The sequence below is a fragment of the Salvelinus sp. IW2-2015 genome, linkage group LG22 (genome assembly GCF_002910315.2).
Source record: "Salvelinus sp. IW2-2015 linkage group LG22, ASM291031v2, whole genome shotgun sequence".
Taxonomy (NCBI): domain Eukaryota; kingdom Metazoa; phylum Chordata; class Actinopteri; order Salmoniformes; family Salmonidae; genus Salvelinus; species Salvelinus sp. IW2-2015.
Window position 1 is genome coordinate 21461935 of NC_036862.1, and position 26012 is coordinate 21487946.

General features: G+C 42.9%; 3 protein-coding genes and 1 long non-coding RNA gene across 6 annotated transcripts in view; 2 read left to right on the top strand and 2 right to left on the bottom strand.

Moving 5' to 3' along the window:
- The window catches only part of LOC111949920 (protein unc-119 homolog A-like), a 41462-nt gene extending 33986 nt beyond the window's left edge, over positions 1-7476 (bottom strand). The window contains 1 exon segment of the mRNA XM_023967269.2: positions 6885-7476. Coding sequence (XP_023823037.1) covers positions 6885-7176 — 292 coding nt within the window. The 5' untranslated portion in view covers positions 7177-7476.
- Positions 1-26012, top strand: part of LOC139022819 (uncharacterized) — a 278818-nt gene that overhangs the window by 60067 nt on the left and 192739 nt on the right. The window lies entirely within an intron of this gene.
- On the bottom strand, positions 13677-17404 carry LOC111949828 (beta-crystallin B1). Of its 2 annotated transcripts, none has more exons than XM_023967164.2 (6): positions 17297-17404; positions 16168-16241; positions 15855-15973; positions 14840-14972; positions 14564-14706; positions 13677-14450 (listed from the first exon to the last, which is right to left on the bottom strand). In XM_023967164.2, the coding sequence occupies exons 1-6, from the start codon at positions 17391-17393 to the stop codon at positions 14282-14284; spliced, it is 735 nt and encodes a 244-aa protein (XP_023822932.1). In that variant the 5' UTR covers positions 17394-17404; the 3' UTR covers positions 13677-14281. The 2 variants fall into 2 exon arrangements, with proteins under 2 accessions (XP_023822932.1, XP_023822933.1); XM_023967165.2 differs by having other exon boundaries at positions 17243-17333.
- On the top strand, positions 21578-25797 carry LOC111982529 (beta-crystallin A1-2). Of its 2 annotated transcripts, none has more exons than XM_024014090.2 (6): positions 21578-21663; positions 22524-22587; positions 22797-22915; positions 23239-23380; positions 23835-23977; positions 25255-25797. In XM_024014090.2, the coding sequence occupies exons 2-6, from the start codon at positions 22549-22551 to the stop codon at positions 25400-25402; spliced, it is 591 nt and encodes a 196-aa protein (XP_023869858.1). In that variant the 5' UTR covers positions 21578-21663; positions 22524-22548; the 3' UTR covers positions 25403-25797. The 2 variants fall into 2 exon arrangements, with proteins under 2 accessions (XP_023869858.1, XP_023869857.1); XM_024014089.2 differs by having other exon boundaries at positions 21594-21672.

Here is a 26012-nt window from a genome sequence, read left to right on the forward strand (position 1 = left end):
CACGCACACACGCGCACAACACGCACACACACACACACACACACACACACACACACACACACACACACACACACACACACACACACACACACACACACACACACACACACAACACACACACACACACACACACACACACACACACACACACACACACACACAATGATACATTCTCAATACCCCAATGTGCCACTCAATAGATCATACATGTTGTATTACTTAGGCCTATCCGACTTGTGTTAATTGTTAACCTTCAAATCAACTGGCAATCATAACTGTTTTGTTATACTATAGATAACACTTGTTTAATCAGATTGGAGTTGCTTTGACCCAAGTGAGGAACAATATCCCCACCACAAGACATCTATCCACATGCAAAAATTAGAGGAGAAGACAGAAGAGCACAGGACAGGAGAGGAGAGTACGGGAGAAGAGAATAGAAGAGAGGAGAGGACTGTCCTGCCCATCGACATCAGATGAATGACCCCCATAGAACAGTAGCTTACCTTGTGACAGATGCAAAGAGCAGATTTAAATTAGGCCAGCCACACACATCAATTTGCTTTTAAAGCTCCAGCCATTGTGGTGACAGTCAAGTCCAGAGACTGTAAATACAGTCATGGGAATATACAGTTAGAGGGAAAGGTTGTTGTTTATCAGACAGACAGTGATGCAGTGTTTCCCTGGCTTTAATTCAATCTCTCTATGATGACGGAGACATTGAGAGACTGTATAGAAGCTGGACGTGAAGTGGGCTGGTCTCACTGAATAAGAGATTCATTACTGGAGCGCTAATATACTTACATTAATATACTTACAGTAATGTCTTTCATACACTCATTTGAAAAAAAGACAATTACACTGCAGACAAATAAACACACAATGAGTGAGGAGGACTGGACAACAGTTGGAGGTGACTAGGTGTAATAAATAACAAGCAATAGCTAATATACATTATAAACCGGGTGGTTTAGTTTTACTGCTCTAATTATGTTGGTAACTAGTTTATAATAGCAATAAGGCTCCTCGAATGTTTGTGATATATGGCCAATATACCACGGCTAAGGGCTGTTCTTAGGCACGTCGCAACACACCTCCTCGGGCCTTATTACTTACATATAGTACTGTTATGTGGCTTGACAACTACAGTAAGAAGTCAATAAGTGTGAGAAAAAAAGCTATAGTTCTACTTTTAGGATCTCATTATGTTACCTAAGGACAACTGATTGAAGTGGCCTATATACAGTGGGGAGAACAAGTATTTGATACACTGCCGATTTTGCAGGTTTTCCTACTTACAAAGCATGTAGAGGTCTGTAATTTTTTATCATAAGTACACTTCAACTGTGAGAGACGGAATCTAAAACAAAAATCCAGAAAATCACATTGTATGATTTTTAAGTAATTAATTTGCATTTAATCTGATGTGGTGAGACTGAGACCTGCCAGTATACAGGTTGGTTCCCCACTTCACCCCACACATACAGAGCAGCCCCGTATTCTGCCAGAAGCCTGTTGATGTATTGTTGGCTTTGGCTACCTAGGATGGTTTTCCAAGAGTGGTGGCCTATATTCAAGCAATTGCTTGTGTGGTGAGACACTTCCTGAGAGCCAAAAGCCTGTTGGGTTAGTGTTGGCTGACTAGAGTGGAATGAGCTATCCCTGAGAAAGGATTCTCCCTGGTGAACAATCTGAAGCCATTATGATTAATACTATCACAACAAAGCGGGCCATCTGACTACATTCGAGTAATAGGATGACATCCAATGTTGTGTGAACTAGTCACATCAAATGTCAAATGGCCCGCGGTTTATCTAATAGATGTGAGCATGTGCCAAAGATAAAATGTTTCTTCAGTTTCCTTTGGAGACAGATTGTATACTGTACATGAAGAGTTTCCTAAACACTATATCTACCAATTTGTCACGTGTGTTTTTTCATCAGAAATGATTGCTTATGTGTGTGTGTGTGTGTGTATTAAATATTACTGTTCTCAGATTTTTGATGAGTAGATTTTAGATGTATATGAAAATGTGTTCTCTATATAACAGTTGTTTAGCTGGAATGGAATGTTCGTATCCTGTATTGGACTGTGATATGTGGTTGTCTCACCTAGCTATCTTAAGATCAATGCACTTACTGTCACTCTGATAAGATTGTCTGCTAAACGACTCAAATGTCAAATGCAAGTGTTTTACGTGCAAATATCATATTACTGTATTGAATTATATATATATATATATATATATATATATATATATATAATTCAATACAGTAATATGAGATTTGTACGTAAAACATTTGCATTTGACATTTGATATATATACAGTGGGGCAAAAAAGTATTTAGTCAGCCACCAATTGTGCAAGTTCTCCCACTTAAAAAGATGAGAGAGGCCTGTAATTTTCATCATAGGTACACTTCAACTATGACAGACAAAATGAGAAAAGAAAATCCAGAAAATCACATTGTAGGATTTTTAATGAATTTATTTGCAAATTATGGTGGAAAATAAGTATTTGGTCACCTACCAAACAAGCAAGATTTCTGGCTCTCCACAGACCTGTAAGTTCTTCTTTAAGAGGCTCCTCTGTCCCTCCACTCGTTACCTGTATTAATGGCACCTGTTTGAACTTGTTATCAGTATAAAAGACACCTGTCCACAACCTCAAACAGTCACACTCCAAACATCCACTATGGCCAAGACCAAGAGAGCTGTCAAAGGACACCAGAAACAAAATGTATAGACCTGCACCAGGCTGGGAAGACTGAATCTGGCAATAGGTAAGCAGCTTGGTTTGAAGAAATCAACTGTGGGAGCAATTATTAGGAAATGGAAAACATACAAGACCACTGATAATCTCCCTCGATCTGGGGCTACACGCCAAGATCTCACCCCGTGGGTCAAAATGGATCACAAAGAACAGTGAGCAAAAATCCCAGAACCACACGGGGGGACCTAGTGAATGACCTGCAGAGAGCTGGACCAAAGTAACAAAGCCTACCATCAGTAACACACTACGCCGCCAGGACTCAAATCCTGCAGTGCCAGACGTGTCCCCCTGCTTAAGCCAGTACATGTCCAGGCCCGTCTGAAGTTTGCTAGAGAGCATTTGGATGATACCAGAAGAAGATTGGGAGAATTTCATATGGTCAGATGAAAACCAAAATAGAACTTTTTGGTATAAAACTCAACTCGTCGTGTTTGGAGGAACAAAGAATGCAGATGCATCCAAAGAACACCATACCTACTGTGAAGCATGGGGTGGAAACATCATGCTTTGGGGCTGTTTTTCTGCAAAGGACCAGAACGACTGATCCGTGTAAAGGAAAGAATAATGGGCCATGTATCGTGAGATTTGAGTGAAACCTCCTTCCATCAGCAAGGGCATTGAAGATGAAACGTGGCTGGGTCTTTCAGCATGACAATGACCCCAAACACACCGCCCGGCAACGAAGGAGTGGCTTCGTAAGAAGCATTTCAAGGTCCTGGAGTGGCATAAGCCAGTCTCCAGATCTCAACCCCATAGAAAATCTTTGGAGGGAGTTGAAAGTCCGTGTTGCCCAGCAACAGCCCCAAAACATCACTGCTCTAGAGGAGATCTTGCATGGAGGAATGGGCCAAAATACCAGCAACAGTGTGTGAAAACCTTGTGAAGACTTACAGAAAACGTTTGACCTCTGTCATTTGCCAACAAAGGGTATATAACAAAGTATTGAGATAAACTTTTGTTATTGACCAAATACTTATTTTCCACCATAATTTGCAAATAAATCCTACAATGTGATTTTCTGGATTTTTTTTTCTCATTTGGTCTGTCATAGTTGAAGTGTACCCTATGATGGAAATTACAGGCCTCTCTCATCTTTTTAAGTGGTAGAACTTGCACAATTGGTGGCTGACTAAATACTTTTTTGCCCCACTGTATATATATAAACATAATAATATTGATGTCACAAATGTATCATTTGTACATGTATTTATGACAGATGTAGTTATTTATTAGATTTGACTGTGTAAAACCTAGCAGTACTACATCTTTCTCTGAGACTGAGGCGGGTATATAGAATTTTGCAAAACAACATGATTATTTGTCTCCCTGAAATGAAACCATCAAGTGATAGATTTTAAATAAATACATGTCTGCCATTGAACAACCCCATGCCATGATTAAATAGTGAAAGAACACACCAATCTCTTTCATAATTTCTATAAAGAATAAATTTAATTTACCAACATTTATGAAAATGCATATATAGCGTTTTGGAATGAAACTCTTCACATCTTACATACTATTAAATACATGGCATACTGTAAGCTGAATAAATTCCTGCAGTGACTACTGTATTTGATATCCCTTCTCCCTAGGCCCCCTGTGATCCCCTTTCCTTATAGGAAAAGCCCCATGCAGCATACATACAGTAGTACACTGATAAGAAACCATTTCTCATTTCACAAAACACTCTCTCTACTGGTTAGATTACATTTATTTTCCTCATCATGCCTGTCTCAGAGAAACAGTGTGTCTCCCTCCCTTATCACCACTGAGCCACTGTGTCTCCCTGCCGCCCCAAAATGGACGCAGTTACCTCCCAAAGCACTGCCATGAAAGTCATTTACACAGCAAGCCTTGCAATTTTCTGCTTCAGTCTTTCACTGGTTATTTCTCCTCCACTGAGCAGAAAATTGACAAAATTGATCTCTGTACAGTCTCGGCATACATGTAGCATATGTATTGACAGAATAATGAAGATTCTCTGGTTCATTAATACAGTATGTACTGTGCTGATTCAAAGGGAGTAAGGCAACCATAGGGCCAAATTCAATACGACTGCATCTCCTAAAGGAGGGGGGGACAACGATATTCTATACAATGACCATGAATCAAATAATTATTAGGCCATAGCAGGTGGCTATCATAAAGCATTTGTCAGAGAAATGCCATTTATGCCATTTGATCTATGGTTTCCTGAATGTATCCTAAACTGCAACTATGTGGGCTAGAGACCAAAACAGTGAACACAGCAAATGTAACACATATAGTATCAGCTAAACTTGGCTTCTAATCAGAAATGATATGCCCTGTAAACAAATGTCCGGATGCGTTCTTCATTGAGTGTTTTGTTGCATGCTGCTTGACTCTGAAGCATTAATTAACTAGAGTCAATCAGGTCATAGAAGCGCCACATTCCCTTCCTTTCTAACATAATCCAGATTACATGTCAGTGGAGAGCAGAGATTATCACTATGCAGCCATCATCAGTGATTTCTGTATTATCTCGCCACTGCAGCCCGATGCTGCTCTTCTGCTCTTCCTCTGGGGGTTACAGAACCAAACAGCTAACACTATCGGACAGCAACATGGATAAAAGGGATGATGTCGGCAGGCTAGTGCGCCTTTTGGGATGAGTACTGCTCTGGATGATGAGAAATGCCCTTTGCTTAAAGCAGAGACTCTCCGCATAGCAACCAAATTGTTCAGACACAAGTCTGTATGTACAGTATATTGAAATGACTCATCGTACATGGAGGCTTAGGTTAAAGGCCTTATTTACCATCTAGCTAACCCACGACCACAGGGCATTGGTTTGTGATATAAAATGAAACTAGTGTGTCAAGTACAATATGGATGCATCCCAAGTCTCTAAAGTGGCCAAGAAGTCCCTTATCCTACAGTGCCTACAGAATAGTACCGTAGTATGCCTGGCCTTCGTTCTATTGTACTGTATATCCGCTACTGATGTGAAAGGTGAATTGATGCAAGTAATACAACAGCCACCAGTCTGTATACTCTGTGAGGCTGGTGCAATTCATTTTAACCTGAGAAGCAGTCTCTTTCAGACCAGGACAAAGCCACTTGATAGAACCAGGATGCACTAGGTAGTTGACATAAAGATGACCCTGTAAATTTACTTTTACAGCTCACCAGTCACCAGTAACCTAGTGTGAATGCAGAAGGAACAGAGAGTGGATGTGTTTTATACAACAACAACAACAACAACAACAAAAAGCCTATCTGTGTCCCAAGTGACTGTAGCTGTGTTATTGTGTCATGTAACAATCTAATACAGATCTTTAAATAGGCTCTGACTGTCTCAATCTCAGTTGGCAGGCACAGAGCACTGACCACCTGTTACCTAAGAGGAAACAGGTTCTTCGGGTTGGGGAAAGGATTTAAGAAAAGTCTGATTTTCTTTTTTTCATCAACGTGGACAACAGTGGGCATTAGAAAGAACAATTACATGAATCCCTGCCTGTCTGGTTCAAAAGGACTATTTACACACTCTCTCTCGCTTGCTCCAACCTTCTCTGTCTTTATCCCTCTTTCTAGCTCCTTCTCTCTCCCTCTATTTCTCTCTCTCTCTCTCTCTCTCTCTCTCTCTCTCTCTCTCTCTCTCTCTCTCTCTCTCTCTCTCTCTCTCTCTCTCTCTCTCACACACACACACACACACACAGGGTTGTGTGCATACCTATGTTCCGGTCTACTAAACCTGTCTGAGCTAGAGGCTGATAGCCTACTCCCATGTCTTACATCATTATCTATTATGCCCAGATTGCCCACACAGAAACATTCAAGTATACATTTCGCTAGCCTATATAACCTGTATTTCCACAAATATACTACTTTAGCCTAATGTTCCTCTATGTCGCTATCCAATGCACTGGCAGTATACCCTTGAAAATGAAAACCTGGCACGAGAGCAACTAATATGCTACTACGCGGATGGATGAATAGATGGATGGCTGGCTGCACGTTAACAATGTAACGTTGTTGCTGTGGACCGGATGCTTCATGCCAGGCATCAGGCATCCGAGCAACAGCAGGTGCGCTGTGGCCAGAACGGTTCAGGCTACCCTTCAGACCAATTAGTAGTCTACTTACTTTCAGTGATCTTCTGTAACCCAAGTACATCCTCAGGCGATATTACGGCGTTTCTTAGCAACTCGTCTTCCGATGTAACCGGGACCCCAGCATCTGTCGAGTTGCAGCCTTTCTTCACTTTCATGGCCACGAGCGGTTTGGGTTGCGACTGGCGGGAACTAGGGCTTCTGCTGCTGCTGTCGAGATCTCCGCTGCCACGGTTCGTATTATTAGTAACCGCTTTCTTCGCACTGGCGTTAGGTGCGTCCTGGCTATTACACACAGCCTCTGTGCTGGTACAAGAATAGCTCATTCTCCGTGCCTCCTCCCCCTCCCGATCTGGTGAAGATACAAATCAGTCTCTCTCCCTCCCTCACCCAAGGCTCAACGGCTCTCTCACTCGGTATGTAATTTAAATCCTTAAAGTTCTTTAAACCCGTCTGTCCGTGACTGCTTGTGTGCGGCGGCTGAATAGCCCTTGCTCTTGGAGCGCGCGTGTGGTGGTGGCGGGGGTTTACTGACTTCAGAACGTAGAGAGAGGAAGGAAGGATGTGGTGGGTCGTCTGCGCTCATACGAAAGCATCATAAACCGTTCATGAAAATACATATAAACTCAAATGATAGCAGGATATTCTCACGGAGTCCTTTCACCCTACATGCATCTCTGCGGTGGACAACTAGCGCATGGACATGCGCATCCGCATTGAACAGCCTATGTATGACTCATTCAATTGTTACTGTAACTTCTCATCAATTTATGACATGATCATTACATGATTCCCAGAAACTGTAAAAATGGCCACTTGGCCAGTGTAGGTCATGTCAAGCAGTTGTCCCTTTTAATCAGCTCACATCCATGACTATTCACGTGTACATATGCAATTTACATGTTTGCAGATATTTTGCCATTACTGATCATATCTACAGAAATCAGCGATTCAGACAGCATTTTGGACACATTCTTACCAAAATTCTGTGAATAATTTAACATCCTTATATACCGTATCTGGCACAAGTGCCAGACGTGGTTGTGTATTCTACATCACTATGAACATTTTAAGATATTTCAGGGCATATTACAATTATATTTCATACAGTTATGGTCCTGCAAAATGTTATGATAAGACCACATTGAGTTGTTTGGTAGCCATATTGGAAAAGAGCTTCTGTGGGGCTAGTGAATTATGTGATGGCCCTATAGCTACAAATCTTTTTTTAAACCCTGTTCTACCGTGTGCCTCTATCACCAGTTACAATCCAAAAACGTAGCTGCCACATTACATGGAATTATATGACTAAACGTCCAACATTCTAATGTCAATGGCACAATATGGGCGATTTTTAAAAAATAGTTGCAGCTGATGCTTTCAAAGTTGGTTATATTATACAGTACCAGTCAAAAGTGTGGACACACCTACTCATTCAAGGGTTTTTTATTTTTACTCTTTTCTACATTGTAGAATAAGAGTGAAGACATCAAAACTATGAAATAACACATGGAATCATGTAGTAAACAAAAAAGTATATATTTGAGATTCTTCAAAGTAGCAACCTGTAAGGGTGCGTGCTGGTGGCAGGGAAGTCAGGTGCAGGAGATCGAACTTGGTATAAACGGAGCAGTTTAATAAGTGCTAAAAAACTCAGAAAACCAAAATATACAAAATAATACAAGTGGGTACAAAACCCGTCACACACCAGAACATAACTTGCACAATGCTTACAAACTAACAATCACCGACAAGGACAATGAGGGGGAACARAGGGTTAAATACACAACATGTAATGAATGAGATTGAAACCAGGTGTGATACAAGACAAGACAAAACCAAAGGAAAATTAAAAGAGGATCAGCGATGGCTAGAAGGTCGGCGACGTCGACCGCCGAAAGCCGCCCAAACAAGGAGAGGAACCAACTTTGGCGGAAGTCGTAACAGTACTCCCCCCCTGACGAGCGGCTCCAGCAGCGCGTCGACACCGGCCTCGGGGACGACCAGGAGGGCGAGGCGCAGGGCGATCCGGACGAAGACGGTGGAACTCCTGCAGCATAGATGGGTCCAACACGCCCTCGACCGGAACCCAGCACCTCTCCTCCGGACCGTACCCCTCCCACTCCACGAGATACTGAAGGCCCGTCGCCTCGAATCCAGTATGGAGCGAACGGAGTACGCCGGGGCCCCCCCGATGTCCAGAGGGGGCGGAGGAACCTCCCGCACCTCAGACTCCTGGAGCGGGCCAGCCACCACCGGCCTGAGGAGAGACAAATGGAACGAGGAGTTAATACGGTAATCGGGTGGAAGCTGTAACCTATAACAAACCTTGTTCACTCTCTTCAGGACTTTAAATGGCCCCACAACCCGCGGACCCAGCTTCCGGCAGGGCAGGCGGAGGGGCACGTTTCGGGTCGAGAGCCAGACCCGGTCCGTCTCACTGCGGTGGCGATCTGCATTAACCTTCTGGCGCGTCACGGCCTGCTGAAGGTGGACACGGACGGCTTCCCATGTCTCCTCCGCGCGCCTGAACCAGTCGTCCACCGCAGGAACCTCGGTCTGACCCTGATGCCAAGGCGCCAGAACAGGCTGGTACCCTAGTACACACTGGAAGGGAGAGATGTTAGTGGAGGAGTGGCGGAGCGAGTTCTGTGCCATCTCGGCCCAGGGCACGAACTCCGCCCACTCCCCCGGCCGGTCCTGGCAATGGGACCATAAGAAACCTGCCCACATCCTGGTTCACTCTCTCCACCTGCCCATTACTCTCAGGGTGAAAACCTGAAGTAAAGCTGATCGAGACCCCAGACTTTCCATGAACGCCTTCCAGACCCTAGACATGAACTGGGGACCCCGATCAGGCACTATATCCTCAGGCACCCCGTAGTGCCGTAAGACGTGTGTAAATAAGGCCTCCGCAGTTTGTAGGGCCGTAGGGAGAACGGGCAGAGGGAGGAGACGACAGGACTTAGAGAAACGATCCACAACGACCAGGATCGCGGTGTTACCCTGTGAGAGTGGAAGAACAGTCAGAAAATCCACCGACAGGTGCGACCAAGGCCGCTGTGGAACATAACTTGCACGATGCTTACAAGCAAACAATCACCGACAAGGACATTGAGGGGGAACAGACGGTTAAATACACAACATGTAATGAATAGGATTGAAACCAGGTGTGATACAAGACAAGACAAAACCAAAGGAAAATGAAAAGAGGATCAGCGATGGCTAGAAGGTCGGTGACTTCGACCACCGAACGCCGCCCGAACAAGGAGAGGGACCAACTTCGGCGGACGTCGTGACACAACCTTTTGCCTTGATGACAGCTTTGCACACTCTTGGCATTCTCTCAACCAGCTTCATGAGGTTGTCACCTGGAATGCATTTCAATTAACAGGTGTGCCTTGTTAAAAGTTAATTTGTGGAATTTCTTTCCTTCTTAATGCGTTTGAGCCAATCAGTTGTGTTGTGACAAGGTAGGGGGGTATACAGAAGATAGCCCTATTTTGTAAAAAAAAGTCCATATTATGGCAAGAACAGCTCAAATAAGCAAAGAGAAATGACAGTCCATCATTACTTTAAGACATGAAGGTCAGTCAATCCGGAAAATTTCAAGAATTTGAAACGTTTCTTCAAGTACAGTCGCAAAAACCATCAAGCGCTATGATGAAACTGGCTCTCATGAGGATTGCCACAGGAAAGGAAGAGCCAGAGTTACCTCTGCTGCCGAAAATAAATTAGAGTTAACTGCACCTCAGATTGCAGCCCAAATAAATGTTTCACAGAGTTCAAGAAACAGACACAAGGGGAAAAAAAGAAAGAAACAGACACATCTCAAAATCAACTGTTCAGAGGAGACTGCATGAATCAGGCCTTCATGGTCTAATTGCTGCAAAGAAACTACTGCTAAAGGACACCAATAAGAAGAGATGAGCAATGGGCATTAGACCGGTGGACATCTGTCTTTTGGTTTGATGAGTCCAAATTTTTGATTTTTAGTTCCAACCGCCGTGTCTTTGTGAGACGCAGAGTAGGTGAATGGATGATCTCTACATGTGTGGTTACTACCGTGAAGCATGGAGGAGGAGGTGTGATGTTGTGGGGGTGCTTTGCTGGTGGCACTGTCTGTGATTTTTTTAGAATTCAAGGCACACTTAACCAGCATGGCTACCACAGCATTCTGTAGCGATACGCAATCAAATCAAATGTTATTTGTCACATACACATGGTTAGCAGATGTTAATGCGAGTGTAGCGAAATGCTTGTACTTCTAGTTCCGACCATACAGTAATATCTAACAAGTAATCTAACCTAACAATTTCACAACAACTACCTTATACACACAAGTGTAAAGGAATGAATAAGAATATGTACATAAAAATATATGAATGAGCGATGGCCGAACGGCATAGGCAAGATGCAGTAGATGGTATAGAGAACAGAATATACATTTGAGATGAGTAATGTAGGGTATGTAAACATTATATCATGTGGAATTGTTTAAAGTGGCTAGTGATACATTTATTACATCAATTTTTCATTATTAAAGTGGCTAGAGATGAGTCAGTATGTTGGCAGCAGCYACTCAATGTTAGTGATGGCTGTTTAACAATCCCATCTGGTTTGCGCTTAGTGGGACTATCATTTGTTTTTCAACAGGACAGTGGCCCAAAACACAGCTCCAGGCTGTGTAAGGGTTATTTGACCAAGGAGAGTGATGGAGCAGTACATCAGATGACCTGGCCTCCACAATCACCCGACCTCAACCCAATTGAGATGGTTTGGGATGAGTTAGACCGCATCGTGAAGGAAAAGCAGCCAACAAGTGCTCAGCATATGTGGGAACTTCTTCAAGACTGTTGGAAAAACATTCCTTATGAAGCTGGATGAGAGAATGCCAAGAGTGTGCAAACCTCAGTGGTGTAAAGTACTTAAGTAAAAATACTTTAAAGTACTACTTAAGTCATTTTTTGGGGTATCTGTACTTTACTTTACTATTTATATTTTTGACTACTTTTACTTCTACTTCACTACATTCCTTAAGAATATATTGTATTTTTTACTCCATACATTTTCCTTGACACCCAAAAGTACTTGATACATTTTGAATGCTTAGCAGGACAGGGGAAATAGTCAAATTCACGTCAACCGAACATCCCTGGTCTTCCCTACTGCCTCTGATCTGGCGGACTCACTAAACACACATTCTTTGTTTGTAAATGATGTTGGAGTGTGCCCCTGGCTTTCCGTAAATAAATAAAAAACAAGAAAATGGTGCCATTTGGTCTGATTAATATAAGGAATTAGAAATTATTTATACTTTTACTTTTGATACTTAAGTATATTTAAAACCAAATACTTTTAGACTTTTACTCAAGTAGAATTTTACTGGGGGACTTTTACTCAAGTATGACAGTTGGATACCTTTTCCACCACTGCCAAAGCTGTCATCAAGGCAAATGGTGGCTACTTTGAAGAACGTAAAATATATAATATATTTGTTTAACACTTTTTTGGTTACTACATGATTCCATATGTGTTATTCCATAGTTTTGATGTCTTCACTATTATTCTACAATGTAGAAAATAAATAAATAAAAACCCTTGAATGAGTAGGTGTATCCAAACTTTTGACTGGTACTGTATATCATTTGAAAGGTAATTTCATGATCTTTCAGAACCACCTGTCAAACAAAGTTTAAAATGTATCAGGGTTTCTGATTTAAAGCCATTTATACAGGTAATTTTGATATGTACCCTAGAGGTCAGAGATCAAAGTTCTGTTGACCTGAACTTTCTGAACATGTGTCTGATGTATAACTGTGAATCTAAGCTTTCCATGGATATATGATTAAAGGGTATAAGCGAGAAATAACTTGTTGCATATTGACATTGTTTGTCATAGGGTAAATTCCCTATGAAAAAACATTGGGATGGAGGGATGAAAGAAAGAGTGATAACACACAGAAAGCTACCATTGCTGCACTGCTATCACACATTTTCCAACATTAGGGACATAGACTTAAAAATGTAAAGAAATCACTCTGACATCGGCCCAAGTGAGCCCCCGACAGTCCACATTTGGGGGTCTGGCTCATGGACTATTTGTTGGATTGCATGAACATGATGGTTACAATTTGTCACTGTTGATGTTGATGCAGGATTGCCTTTGTGAGGATATCCATATTATGTAGAATAATGTTTTGAATGTTCAGCATAACTTATATGAAAACGTGGGACAAACACCACAGGTAATCATACAACACACAAGAGAACAAAAAGTCAAACAAGTAACTTGACATGAGCCACTGATTGCATTTCCAGCACTGAGGTTAGGAATCTTCATTCATTTTTTTATTTTATTGGAAAGTTGCTTTCCAGATGCCAGCATCCCTGAGAAATATATAGTGTATATAACAAGATTCCTCAGCAACCCCATCATTAAGAGGGGGGAGGGGTCTCCCAAAAGGTCAGCATGTCTAGAAAAACACTACCAGGTAGTCTACAGTAGCCTGTCTCCCAATCATGCCCCCTAGCTCACTTCCTCCTTCAGACAGCCTCACTGCCCTAGACTGAGTGGGTCATGGGCATAGCATCACTGCCCTAGATTGAGTGGGTCATGGGCATAGCTTTGAAGCCTTGAAGGTAGAATGTCATTGGGGAAATTATGGTTGAGGTGCAATCCCTAGACTAGAAGGTGGCCTTGGGGGAGAGTACATGGGGAAACAGTGCCTCCCGTGGATGATTGAGCTCACTGCAGGGCATGGACAGAGCACAGAGAGCTGGCAGCTGTCCATCATAGCTTAGGGACGAGTGAGAGCAGTATGTAGTATCTCTGCTCGCTAAAATCATTCACAGATCGCAGGAGGGTAGAGCATTGTAATGAACAAGCTTATTCGGCATCATTAGGTATATAGCTAAGAAACACATAAGCAACTAAGATGTATAAAATAAATTGGGTTTGCAGATATGGAAACAAACTAGTGAACACAAACTAATGAAGTTATATAACTTATTAAAATCTTTGTTAACTAATTCCCTTTCTCCAATTAAAATCCCCATCATAAATATCATAAATATTCTCATGCTATAATTCCATCAGGTCTTGGAACAGAGAGTACAGCTATCACTTTCACCAGTATTATTATATTCAGGCATTGTGGAAGTCAGCTGCAGGTGAACTGCAGTAGGAACTTTTGCCCATTAGGTGGCACTGTCTTCATTCAAGGATTGTGCATCACAGTACACACACCCTGAATGTTGCTACTTGTAAAAGTGATTGAGGTGGAGCCAGTGATGTACGCTGTTAGCTTATGTTGGCTGTGTGGAGTTCCAAGATGGAGCTCCAGACCCAGGGATGGTTAGCTCCAGGGCAAGCCAGGCCCCTTCCCCTCTGTCCTGCTGGCCCATGACCCGTCACCTTCCTGGCCCCTTCTAGACGGTCCACTCAAAGCAGCCTCTGCGATGTGTCTGCATGTCCCTCACTCTACGGATGGACTGGATCTGGGGATGGTGGGCGCCCCACTCGTTCCAGTGCTTGAAGACACCGCACTCGAACACGTACTGGTAGCCACGGTAACCGGGGTACTGGTAGCCAACCCAACTGTCATCCAGAGAAACAGACAGATAATGAGTGAGAGAAATGGAAGTTAACATCTTAAATCAAATGGATGTGTAGATGGATGGATTGATTGATAAGTTAATATGCCAACTCACGTTCCACCAGTGACCTGGATACTGGCCACACGGTCCTGGAAGCCGTAGGACCACAGACTGGGGATATCCTCATCACACACCTCCATCTTACGGCCCTCAAAGTTATTACACTCAAACAGGCAGATCTTGTGGTCCTGGGTGTCCTGTAGGCATAGAGGGACAGAGGGAGGGATATCAGCAATAGAGTTTACCCCCTATTCACCCACATCCCTCAGACAAGGAGGGGAAGCCAGTTAGACTAGAGTATCCATGTAGTGGATGGATGGATAGACTAACCATGCGAACGGGCCTGACGGACATGAAGCGGTCACACCTGTAGCTGTTGCTCCAGGTATCCCAGCGGGGGTACTCTCCCTTCTCCAGCATGAACATTTCTCCACTCAGGTTCTGCTGCTCATAGCCCACCCAGCTGTATGGGGACATTATAAAAGTGTTACAGCACAACTATAACACACTTATAATGAATTAACACAACTCTTATGATCAGAAGCCTTGAGGCTAGGTACAGCTAAGTGATTAGAAGGTTCCTAGGTGACATCATGTTAGATGTCACATGTTCATCGCAAAAGTCATGTATCATTGGAAATTGCATGTTGTAAATTAACTATGTATCAGGTGTCTCATTGGACTAAGATAACGTTAGTATTAGTAGGTTTTATTGGTTTCTCTCAGTCATAGACTGAATTGTAAACCAATTTACAATCATAACATCAATCACATAATTATCAAATAGTTCAGGATTGTACTATCAAAACACTTAATATAATATAATAAAAGGTAAAAATATGTAATATATACAAAACAACAATACTACGACAACAAGGTTTGGGGTGGCAGCTTTAGAAAAGGCATCTTCAGAGTTCTTAGGAAGGCATTTCTAAGGCCCTGGGCTATATGGTGTGTGTATTGATCAGTTTAGTGAAGTATGGAATGGGAGAGTTCTGATAGCGGCCTGTGTGTGTTATGGGAGTGTTCAGTTTGTGGCTGTTGCGGGTTGCCTGTCCAGTAATCTGAGGTCTGGTAGGGGGGAGCCAGTCTGCAAACTGGGAGTTCTGTGGGGATTTAGCAAATGTCAGGCAGATCTGCTCCCGTCTGCTGTCGAAGGACATGATTCTGAGGGTTTTGAGGGCTTCCCAGTAGCTGGTGTACGACCCGCTCAGAATTATTCTGCAAGCTTTCTTCTGGACACGCTCCAGCTGACAACTTCACTCTAATGGCTCGAATAATATGAATCCCTATGAATGTATTTTTTTATCTTCTATGTAAACAGATGAAGTTAGATATGACGTACGGTCCACACTCCACCCTGATGGAGCCGATCCTCTCAAAGTTCTTCTCACACAGGTTACGGCACTCAGTGATGCACTCCATCATACGACCCTGGAAGTTCTCAAACTCAAACAGGTACATCTGTAAAGATAGCGAATACCACAATATGGTAATTTACCGTAATAAGCTATAATATAATACTGTTAATGATTTGATATGGAGATCTTTGATCAAGATGCCGGTCTTGGGCATTTAAAACAACTGGAAATGCTGTATCTTCGCTAGAGATTATTAGTTATGGTAAGTAGTTTGTTAAAAAAAGTGTGTTGACCTACTTTGTGGGCACGCAGCCCCATGGCTGGGTGGCTCCCAATGCTGCCCTGGGCTCCGGAGTGGGACATGGTTGAATCTGTGGCCAAACAGGAAGAGAGGGAGGAAGAGAAATAAAGAGGGAGAGAGGTTAATGCCTCTTGGAAAAACAGCTTCCTTTGACCTTCATATTGTGACACTCATTTTAGTCATTTAGCAGACATTCTTATCCAGGGCAACTAGGGTTAAGTGCTTTGCTCAAGGGAACATCAACAGATTTTTTCATCTCGTTGGCTCAGAGATTCAAACCAGCGAACTTTTAGTTAATGGCCCAACACCCTTAACCACTAAGCTATCTGCAGCCCATGCCCCAGCTGTGTATCTATTCAACAGGCCCCTGGCCCGTCAAGAGTCATATCTGTTCAGCTAAATAGATAAAAGAATGTTTCCCACAGGTTTCATATACAAAAGAGAAAAAAAGACCAACAGTAGTTCATGTTCAACTCAATGACTATAAACAGATTTCAATATTCGTCTTTTGGCAAAACTCCATATCAAAACCCACTTATCCACCCAAACTATTAATGAGAACATAATCTACTTGTATCTAGTCACTCGAGGTCTTAATCTAGACTGGTTTATAGGCTTTTTCCTCTATCATTAACTCTACCCCAAAACACACCTTTTGATGTTGAAGCCTGTTCTAAGAGACTTGCCTGTGCAATTTACCCCCACTAAATATTCCATAAAGAGCAATTCCTCTGTGAAAAAATAAAATCTCTAAAGATCTTTTTTAAACAACATGCTCAAACATATTTCTTACAATTACTAAATTCAGTGACACTGAGCACACTTTCATCTGCCAGATGCAGGTAGGCCTGTCATGTAGTATTACTGAGCTGAGAGAAGATCACAGTCAAACATGGGCTCATCTCTCTCACCGCCATTTCCCATTAAATGAACCACGGAACAGACAGAACGTCAAAGTAATGCAAAACATCAATCTCTTGATATAAGACAAAGAACATCCCAGAGTTAATTGAAGTCAAAAGCTTCAATTTGACAGTCCTTGATTTAGGTAATGGGACGAAGAGACCACACCTTTGCCCCCCATCTCTCTCGCTCACAACCCCCTTCCCTGAGCGTGAATCTCACCAAGTGGCTGGTTGTCAGGTACAAGGGAGGAACGGACGTCCAGAAAGATAAGCCTATGAGTTGAAATCATGCCCCCAGAGTAGGGATATATATACATTTACATCCCCATGCCGCCTATTGGGCCGGGATCCCACCTCGTCATTGGATGAGCAGGGTTCTCTTTGGGGGGGGTCATATATGCTGATCTCCACTAAGCCATGCTGAGTCGGCTGCTCGCTTTGTTGTCCTGTGCTGTGTGGTGGATCTCTCGCTGTCTCGCTCTCTCTAGCAGAGCAAGCAATGTGCTGACCTATTGTGTGTAGTGCGAATAGGCGGGCCGGCTACTGTTCAGTTGGAACTGGCACGCAGGGAGGCAGGTATGCACACACACAGTTTGGTGTTTGCTAGGTTTTGTTTTCTGCTATAGCATATAGACACCTCAACGGACAGTAGTGTCTGTCAGACTGCCAACATCTAGTATAGTGAGAGGAACACAGCAAAATGACTTGGCACCCATGTCATTTTACAATACAAGAATGGTTTACAGTGAAACAGTCAGAACATGACATAGCTAGATATTCTCTGCCTGGCCTAAGTGGAAATCATCAGGTACAGTTGGGTGAAGAAAGCAGTTTTGTAAAGCATGTTTGGTACAGGTGTCACATTATATAGTACATCATGTCAAAGATAAAGGGGGCGATCAAGTGGATTAGGATAGAAATAGTGCTTATTGATAATGGTGCTTAATATACTCTACAAGTCTAAGCTGTTGGGAGGGGGGGGGGGGGGGGTTCTACTAAGCTAACATATGGAATTGTTTTAAGATGATCAAATCATGGATCATTTAGCTATTTGATTTTGAAATGTAGGACACTTAGGTAGAAAAAACATATTTACTACTATAGCCCATAGAAATGCATTGAATAACACCTTCATAAATGGCAACAAAGACAGTCCAAAAAATAAATAATAAGGATTTGAAGTGTCTATCCTATATCTAGGAGACATAAGAAAGCGCAGGAATAAAAAATAAAAAAAAGAATCATATATATTTAACCATCTCCATACTTCCATTCATTTGTATGGGTTACCTTCAGATGAGTCCCGTGACACTTATGGAGTCATATTAGTTTGTAGCCTAAATGGTTCAGACGCTATGGTCATTTGTGAGAAGACCGATTTTCGGGATGTCACATGGTCTGACAAACACCGCTGTAGCTCGGCCGCCTTCCACCGCAGATGCGGAGGATTGAGATGCAGCCCATGCGGTTCAACTCTACCATTGAAATCGTGATTGTGCCTCTGTCATCAAAAGGGAGGGGTTCGGTATGAAATACACTCCGTTCTAGATGTGCTGGGTGGTACCACCTCAAGGCTTACTATAAAAGCAGGTGAGAGCGTACCTTATGTGGCAATGGTCTTGTAAGCAACCTGGTCTCAAAGCATTTCGTATTATTTTGTATGTAAATCCGGGACACTCCATTTAGTATGATATGTTATGTTTCGTATGGTATCTATTCATTTGTGGATGTCCATTACCTGTTTCAAATCAAAATCACATTTTATTGGTCACATACAGTACACATGGTTAGCAGATGTTATTGCGAGTGTAGCGAAATGCTTGTGCTTCTAGTTCCAACAGTGCAGCAATATCTAACAATTTTACAACAAATAACTAATACACACAAATCTAAGTAAGTTATGGAATAAGAATATATATATGGATGTCAGAGCGGCATAGGCTAAGATGCAGTAGATAGTATAGAATACAGTATATACATTATTAAAGTGACTAGTGTTCCATTTACTAAAGTGGCCAATGATTTCAAGTTTGTATGTAGGCAGCAGCCTCTCTGTGCTAGTGATGGCTGTTTAACAGTCTGATGGCCTTGAGATAGAAGCTGTTTTTCAGTCTAGCTTTAATGCACCTGTACTGACCTCGCCTTCTGGGTGGAAGCAGGGTGAACAGGCAGTGGCTCGGGTGGTTGTTCTCCTTGATGATCTTTTTGGCCTTCCTGTGACATCAGGTTCTGTAAGTGTCCTGGAGGGCAGGTAGTCTGCCCCCGGTGATGCGTTGTGCAGACCGCACCACCCTATGGAGAGTCCTGATATGATACGAATTGCAATTCATATTATATTTTACGAATATGTTACAAATTTGCAAAACGTATGATATGTTACAAATTCTAGCTAGGTAGCTAGATGGCTGGCTGCTAACATTATCTAGGCTAGGGGTTAGGGTTAAAGTTAGGGTTAAGTTTAGGAGTTAGGTTAAAGGGTTAGGAGAAGGGTTAAGGTTAGGGGAAGGGTTAGCTAACCATCTAAGCAGTTGCAAAGTAGCTAAAAAGTAGTAAGCAGTTGAAAAGTTGCTAATTAGCTAAAATGCTAAAGTTGCACCCTGACCAACCACCCTACTTTCATTTTGCCTTAAGTAACCATTGGTCTTATGTAACCATACCAAACGTACCATATCATACTAATGTTACATCTAGTCTATGAGACCAGGCTGTGGTAAGTGGAGTGTGTCAATATTTGCATGATGCTTCCTTGACTAGACCACTGACATTAAACAAAATTCAAAAGGCAGTAAGTTACATTTCCTTCGGGAATTCAAAATTACACCGCAAGTTGCAATAGATGTCAGGAACTCTGCACCTTACCACTGTGAGCTAACTGTCCAGAGGAGTGTTTGCTCTAGATGCACAATCTTATTATCAGAGCGTGCCAATGGACTTCTGGTAAGTATGCTTTAGTGAGAAAGTGTTGGGATCAGGTACAACTACCCCCCCCACCCAAATGTATATTTATGAAAAATTCCCCCCAGCCACAACGTCTCACCTGAATGTATTTTGTTTTAAATTTGAAGGGGTTGAGCTGTAACGGCTGTTGGAAGGAGAGGACCAAGGTGCAGCGCGGTACGTGTCCATATTTATTTAATGAACACTGAAATAACAAAAATAACAACGTGAACGACCGAAACAGTTCTGGCTGGTGCAGACACACAACAGAAAACAACTACCCACAAAACACAGGTGGGATGACCTAAGTATGGTTCTCAATCAGAGACCACACTCGGACCAAACACATAGAAATATAAAACATAGAACAAAAACATAGAATGCCCACCCCAACTCACGCCCTGAACAAACCAAAATAGAGACATAACAAAGGAACTAAGGTCAGGGCGTGACATGGGCAAAGGATGAAATTTGGGTTGAGAGTTACCCTTTAAGGAAAATGTTCTCGTTTAGTATTTCTCCAGTAGGTTTCCTCAAGGAGAAAGCCTGCACTTCTATGTCAAAGATAATAAAACAAAAATACTATAGTAGTGTCTGCAAGAACACTACAGTAAATACTACAGTCAGCAAAAACACTACAGTACATATTATGGTATACTACAATCCGCAAAAAACACTACATTAAGTACTGTAGTATACTGTATACTACAGTTTTTATACTGTAGTTAACTGTAAAATACTTGCCTAGTTAAAAGGCAATTTTTTTTTTGAAATACTTCACTATACTACAGTATTCACTGTACTGTTTTGTCCACAAAAAAACTACAGTGAATGGAGCCAGCAGCATAACACCCTGCATCCCACTTCTGGCTTAAATCTCAATCTCAGGGTTGGTCCTGGATGGGAGACCAGATGCTGCTGGAAGTGGTGTTTGTAGGGCCAGTAGGAGACACCTTCTTCTGGTCAAAAAATAAATCATTTCCCCAAGGCAGTGATTGGGGACATTGCTCTGTGTAGGGTGCTGTCTTTCAGATGCAACGTGAAATGGGTGTCCTGGCTCTCTGTGGTCGCTAAAGATCCCATGGCACTTATTGTATGAGTAGGGATGTTAACCCTGGTGTTCTGACTAAATTCCCAATCTGACCATCATGGCCACCTAATCATCCCCAGCTTCTAATTGGCTCATTGATCTCCCCAATTGTCATCTAAGAAACACATTTTTAAATGGTTAGAATTTTGGTACATCCTCTTTCTGACGTGTGTCTCTATCTTTTCTCTCAACAGCATATACATTAACTACTGCAATCATGTCGTGGGTTAGGGGTTGGGCTATGACCAGGACTGGGTGTAGTCTATGTCTGTATAATCATGGGGTCCGGACGCTTGTCCAGGGGCTTGTGTTAATCGGCACTGGGCACGGTGCCCTGCGTCCAGACCAGTACACCAGCACACCATGGTAGGCGGGGGAGAGCCTAAAGCCCTGTGGCTCAGTATGGAACAATGGAGGGCCCAGCAATGTGCTGACTCCTACCCCGTCCCACAGGCCTGGGCTCCATTTACCACCACTGTGTATAAATAGGCCCGTTTACTCAGGGGTCAGGACATCGTTTTGTGGAGCCCCCCTTGAGCGCTACACAGCAATTTTTTGGGGTAGGTCAGGTAAGCCCTCCATCTTTAGACCGTTCAGCCTATAGCCTTTTGCCAGCATTGTTGTCCATTTACATTGTCCATTGTCCTGTTTTTTTCCTTTGCTGTTTTCTGCTGAGCCTTGGGAATGTATAGAAAGGGTCATACGCACACACACATTCTCTAAATGGACACGCCAATCGTCATCATAGTCAACATCATACATGACGCCATCAACAGCACAGTTTACTTTACACACTCAGGGTGTGACAATGGCATGACTTACAGGCACATGACACAATGGTTCACAATGTAGAATTTATAACAACTAATAAAGAAAAACATAATTATCACATATCATTCAGAAATGTGGATGGATGCTTTGCATTGTACCATTTTATTTGTGGTATTACATACCAACGGTAGATACCAGGCCTATGTATTAGAGAGGATTTTTCCCAGTATTATACTATAGTATTTGCACTTCTCTGTTTGTATCCGTTTTCTGCTTTGTATCATCGCTCTGGCTTTAGCTAGCTGTTTTTGTATCGTCGCTCCTCTCTTTAGCTAGCTGTTTTTGTGGTGTGCATCTCCTCCCTCAGCCCTATGTGCATTGTATTATCATCAGCAACAGCCAGGGCAGTGCTTTGTTTGGGCTTGTCATGAGTCTCTTGCATAGATTCTCCAGTTCCAGCCACATTAGCATAACCATTACATTAATATATTTGGGCATTAGCTGCTGGGCACAGACTGATGCAAGAGCTAGAGCTGAGTGGAGATGAGGTCCATTTGGGGTTTAGTCAGGTCTACCCTGGTCTCCCTGTAAGGCCAAACAGAAATGTGACTGCGTGACTGTCTGTGACTGTGTGCTTTCTGCACTGCAGGTCAATTATTACTGAGATATCAAACATGGCGCTGACTACTCCTAACCCAGTGGGACCATGGAAGGTGAGTCAGTGTTAGGTACACCACGTTTCCACAACCCTTTCCATTTTTCCTTAACAGACGTAAGAGGAGAAAGGAAAGCTTTGCACACGGAAGTGCATTCTCTAGCAGAGACACTGGTTGTGTTAAAAACAGTAAAAAAAAAWATATTTTTAAAAACAGCAATAGCGGGTCGGGCAGATTACAAATATGCACTATATCCTCTGTCCTAGATCACTGTCTACGACCAGGAGAACTTCCAGGGAAAGCGTATGGAGTTCACTGCTTCCTGCCAGAACATCATGGAGTGTGGTGTGGACAACATCCGCTCCCTGAAGGTCGAGTGTGGAGCGTAAGTCAGCCAGCCCCCCAAAACACATGTACATACTGTAGGATATTTATCTCCCTGACAGGTTACACATTATCCTTCAAGCCATTGCACAGGCAACAATTTCTAAGGGATACTGATAGACACATACTGTATCATGGACACATGACAAAGTCTTTGCCCCACCTTTGCAACTATCCACATGTACTGTATATCTCTATACCTCTGTATCTCCATGTCTTGCTATTCATCACTATGTCTCGCTATTCATCTCTATGTCTCTCTATCACTTTGTATCTATCCGACTTTCCATGTTTCCCTCGCTCTGTCTCTCTGTGTATGTGTAGCTGGGTAGGGTACGAGCACTCCAGCTTCTCCGGGCAGCAGTTTGTGTTGGAGCGTGGAGAGTACCCTCGCTGGGAGTCCTGGAGCGGCAGCAACGCCTACCACATCGAAAGGTTGATGTCCTTCCGCCCAGTCTGCTCTGCTGTGAGTGTACTATCCAAGCCTACTTCCTGTTCCTGTTCCTGCCAGACTAGACAGACACTCTCCTCTGTGGACTATGTTCCAATATCCATTGTAGAATTCCACTTAGAATGCCCAATACATTCACATAGTAAGCTAGTACCGATATTGGAACAGAAGCCTGGGTTCTGGCCTCAGTCCATGTCTCTGGCTCTTGTGAGTGACACTGACAGAGTCTGGCTCTACTCAGTATTACAGACACTGACATTATTACATTTAACAGATAAAAGTAGCTGTCCTTGATAGCCTCTACCAGCATTATTGAAAGTACTAAATGACAAAGTGAATAAAACACAGTATTACAAAGATTTCATACTTTCATTCATAGTTCTACACAGTATATCTTTCGTAAATAGTTTGGAGTGAAACAGGTTGAATGTAACCTGACATTGCCTACTCCTCTCTCTGAACTGCACAGAACCATAAGGAGTCCAAGATTGTGGTGTTCGAAAGGGAGAACTTCATTGGCAAGCAGTGGGAGATGAACGATGACTACCCCTCCCTGCAGGCCATGGGCTGGGGCAACAATGAGATCGGATCCATGCAGGTCCAGAGTGGAGCGTAAGTAGTAGGAGTAGAAATCCTGGCTTCCTTTTTCACACTACAGAAGACTATGCTCATAACAAATCAGAAATAGAGGAATCAGGCCTCCCCAGTGGCGCAGCGGTCCATGGCACTGCATCTACAGACCCGGGTTCATTCCTGGGTTGTCCCATAGGATGGCGCACAATTGGCCCAGCTACGTCAGGGTTAGCGGTGGGTTTGGCCGGAGGGGCTTTACTTGGCTCATCGTGCTCTAGCAACTTCTTGTGGTGGGTCGGGTGCCTGCAGGCTGACCCCAGTCGCCAGTTGAACGGTGTTTCCTCCAACACATTGGTGCGGCTGGCTTCCGGGTTAAGTGGGCGGGTGTTCAGGAGCGGGGTTAGGTGGGTCATGTTTTGGGGGACGCATGACTCCACCTTCGCCTCTCCCGAGCCCGTTGGGGAGTTTCAGCGATGAGACAAGATCGAATTTGGGGAGAAAAATACAAAACTTGGACAAACTGCTAAAAAGGTTTAAGTTTCAGTAAGAATAAAATCCATTGTAATAACTATATAATTAAAATCCATTGTAATAACTATATAAACTGTGAGAGCATAATCCTTTCTGTAATAGATCATAATATAACTAAGCAAAAAACTTTCAGAACTGAAATGATTATTTATCTAAATGAGTGTCCTGTGACCTTACTGACCTCTCTTTGCCAAATGTGTTCAAGGGACACTATGGTGAAAAATTTGAAAGAAATAGCTATTATATGGTGTCCCTGGATATTATACAGAGACTAACATGTACTGTAGAGGCCAACTCTTTCTGATCTGCAAGTGCCTAGACTCTGAACATCATGAGGGGCCACAGTGGCTGGGGGGCAAGCATAGAGAAAATGTTTCAGTTTTAATTAAAGTAAGTTTGCTGCAACTCTACTCATTTTGCCATGTGGTGGAGAGAAATATTTGCAGGTTTTAATATGATATCTGATGATCAATGGGGAGCCACTGGTCGGTAATTCAACGATGATTTCTGCAAGTTTAGATAGCTGGCTAGACTAATTTACCAATCTGAAAAATGTTTGCTGACATGGGCTAATTGAGTGACTGTCATAAGAAGAAAAAAAACTGCTTATGTACAACCAAATTTTGAAATTGCACCTTTAGTATTTAATTTTTTTTTGTGGAACTTGATCTCCGGACCTACAAAAGTGGCCGCCAGTTGCCGATCCCTGCTCTACAGGGTAAGGGCTGGGGCTTGTTTCCTGGTATTTTCTCACTTCACCCACTTCCTCTCCATCTCCTCTTTAGCTGGGTGTGCTACCAGTTCCCCGGTTACCGTGGCTACCAGTACATCATGGAGTGCGACCGTCATGGCGGAGAGTACAAACACTACAGGGAGTGGGGCTCCCACGCTCAGACCTTCCAGGTCCAGTCTCTGCGTCGCATCCAGCAGTAAGAGCGTCCACAGCCTCCTCCCTCTTTCACCCCTCCTCTTCCTCCTTTCCCCTCATCCCTCCTTCGCCCTATCATTCCAAGCTTGACCAGTAGTCCTGTTAAACCTCCAAGACCGACGGCTCCTGAAGCTTCTGGTGCTCCACAGCGACAAACATGTTTCCAGCACTTTTGTTTTGTTCCATCGCCAAAAGAAGAAAAACGAGAGAACGAAAGAATAAGATAGAAAAGTGACATATGCATCCCACATCAAGCGGAGTGAAGGGTCTCGGGTGATGTGGTGGTACAACCCAGGCTTTGATGCTGTTCTTCAGTGTTGTCACAGGGAATTCACAGCCACAGTGATCAATAAAGACAAAATTAGCAAAAAAATAAACAGCGATACAAGTCTGCTATTAACCTGCTCAAGTGTCTTTACTCTTTTCACTGTCTTCTCTTGCATCTCTTCTCAGCCCTTTCCTCTGTAGGCGACTACTTTCTAATGAAGGCTTCACTATCTGTAATAGAAGTTAGTAGAGTATGTCAATATGCACCGGCCTACCATACAAAAGGGCTATAATCTACTGGTTCATGTTCAGCATCAGGTTTCCGGTCACTATAAAACGGGTCAAACT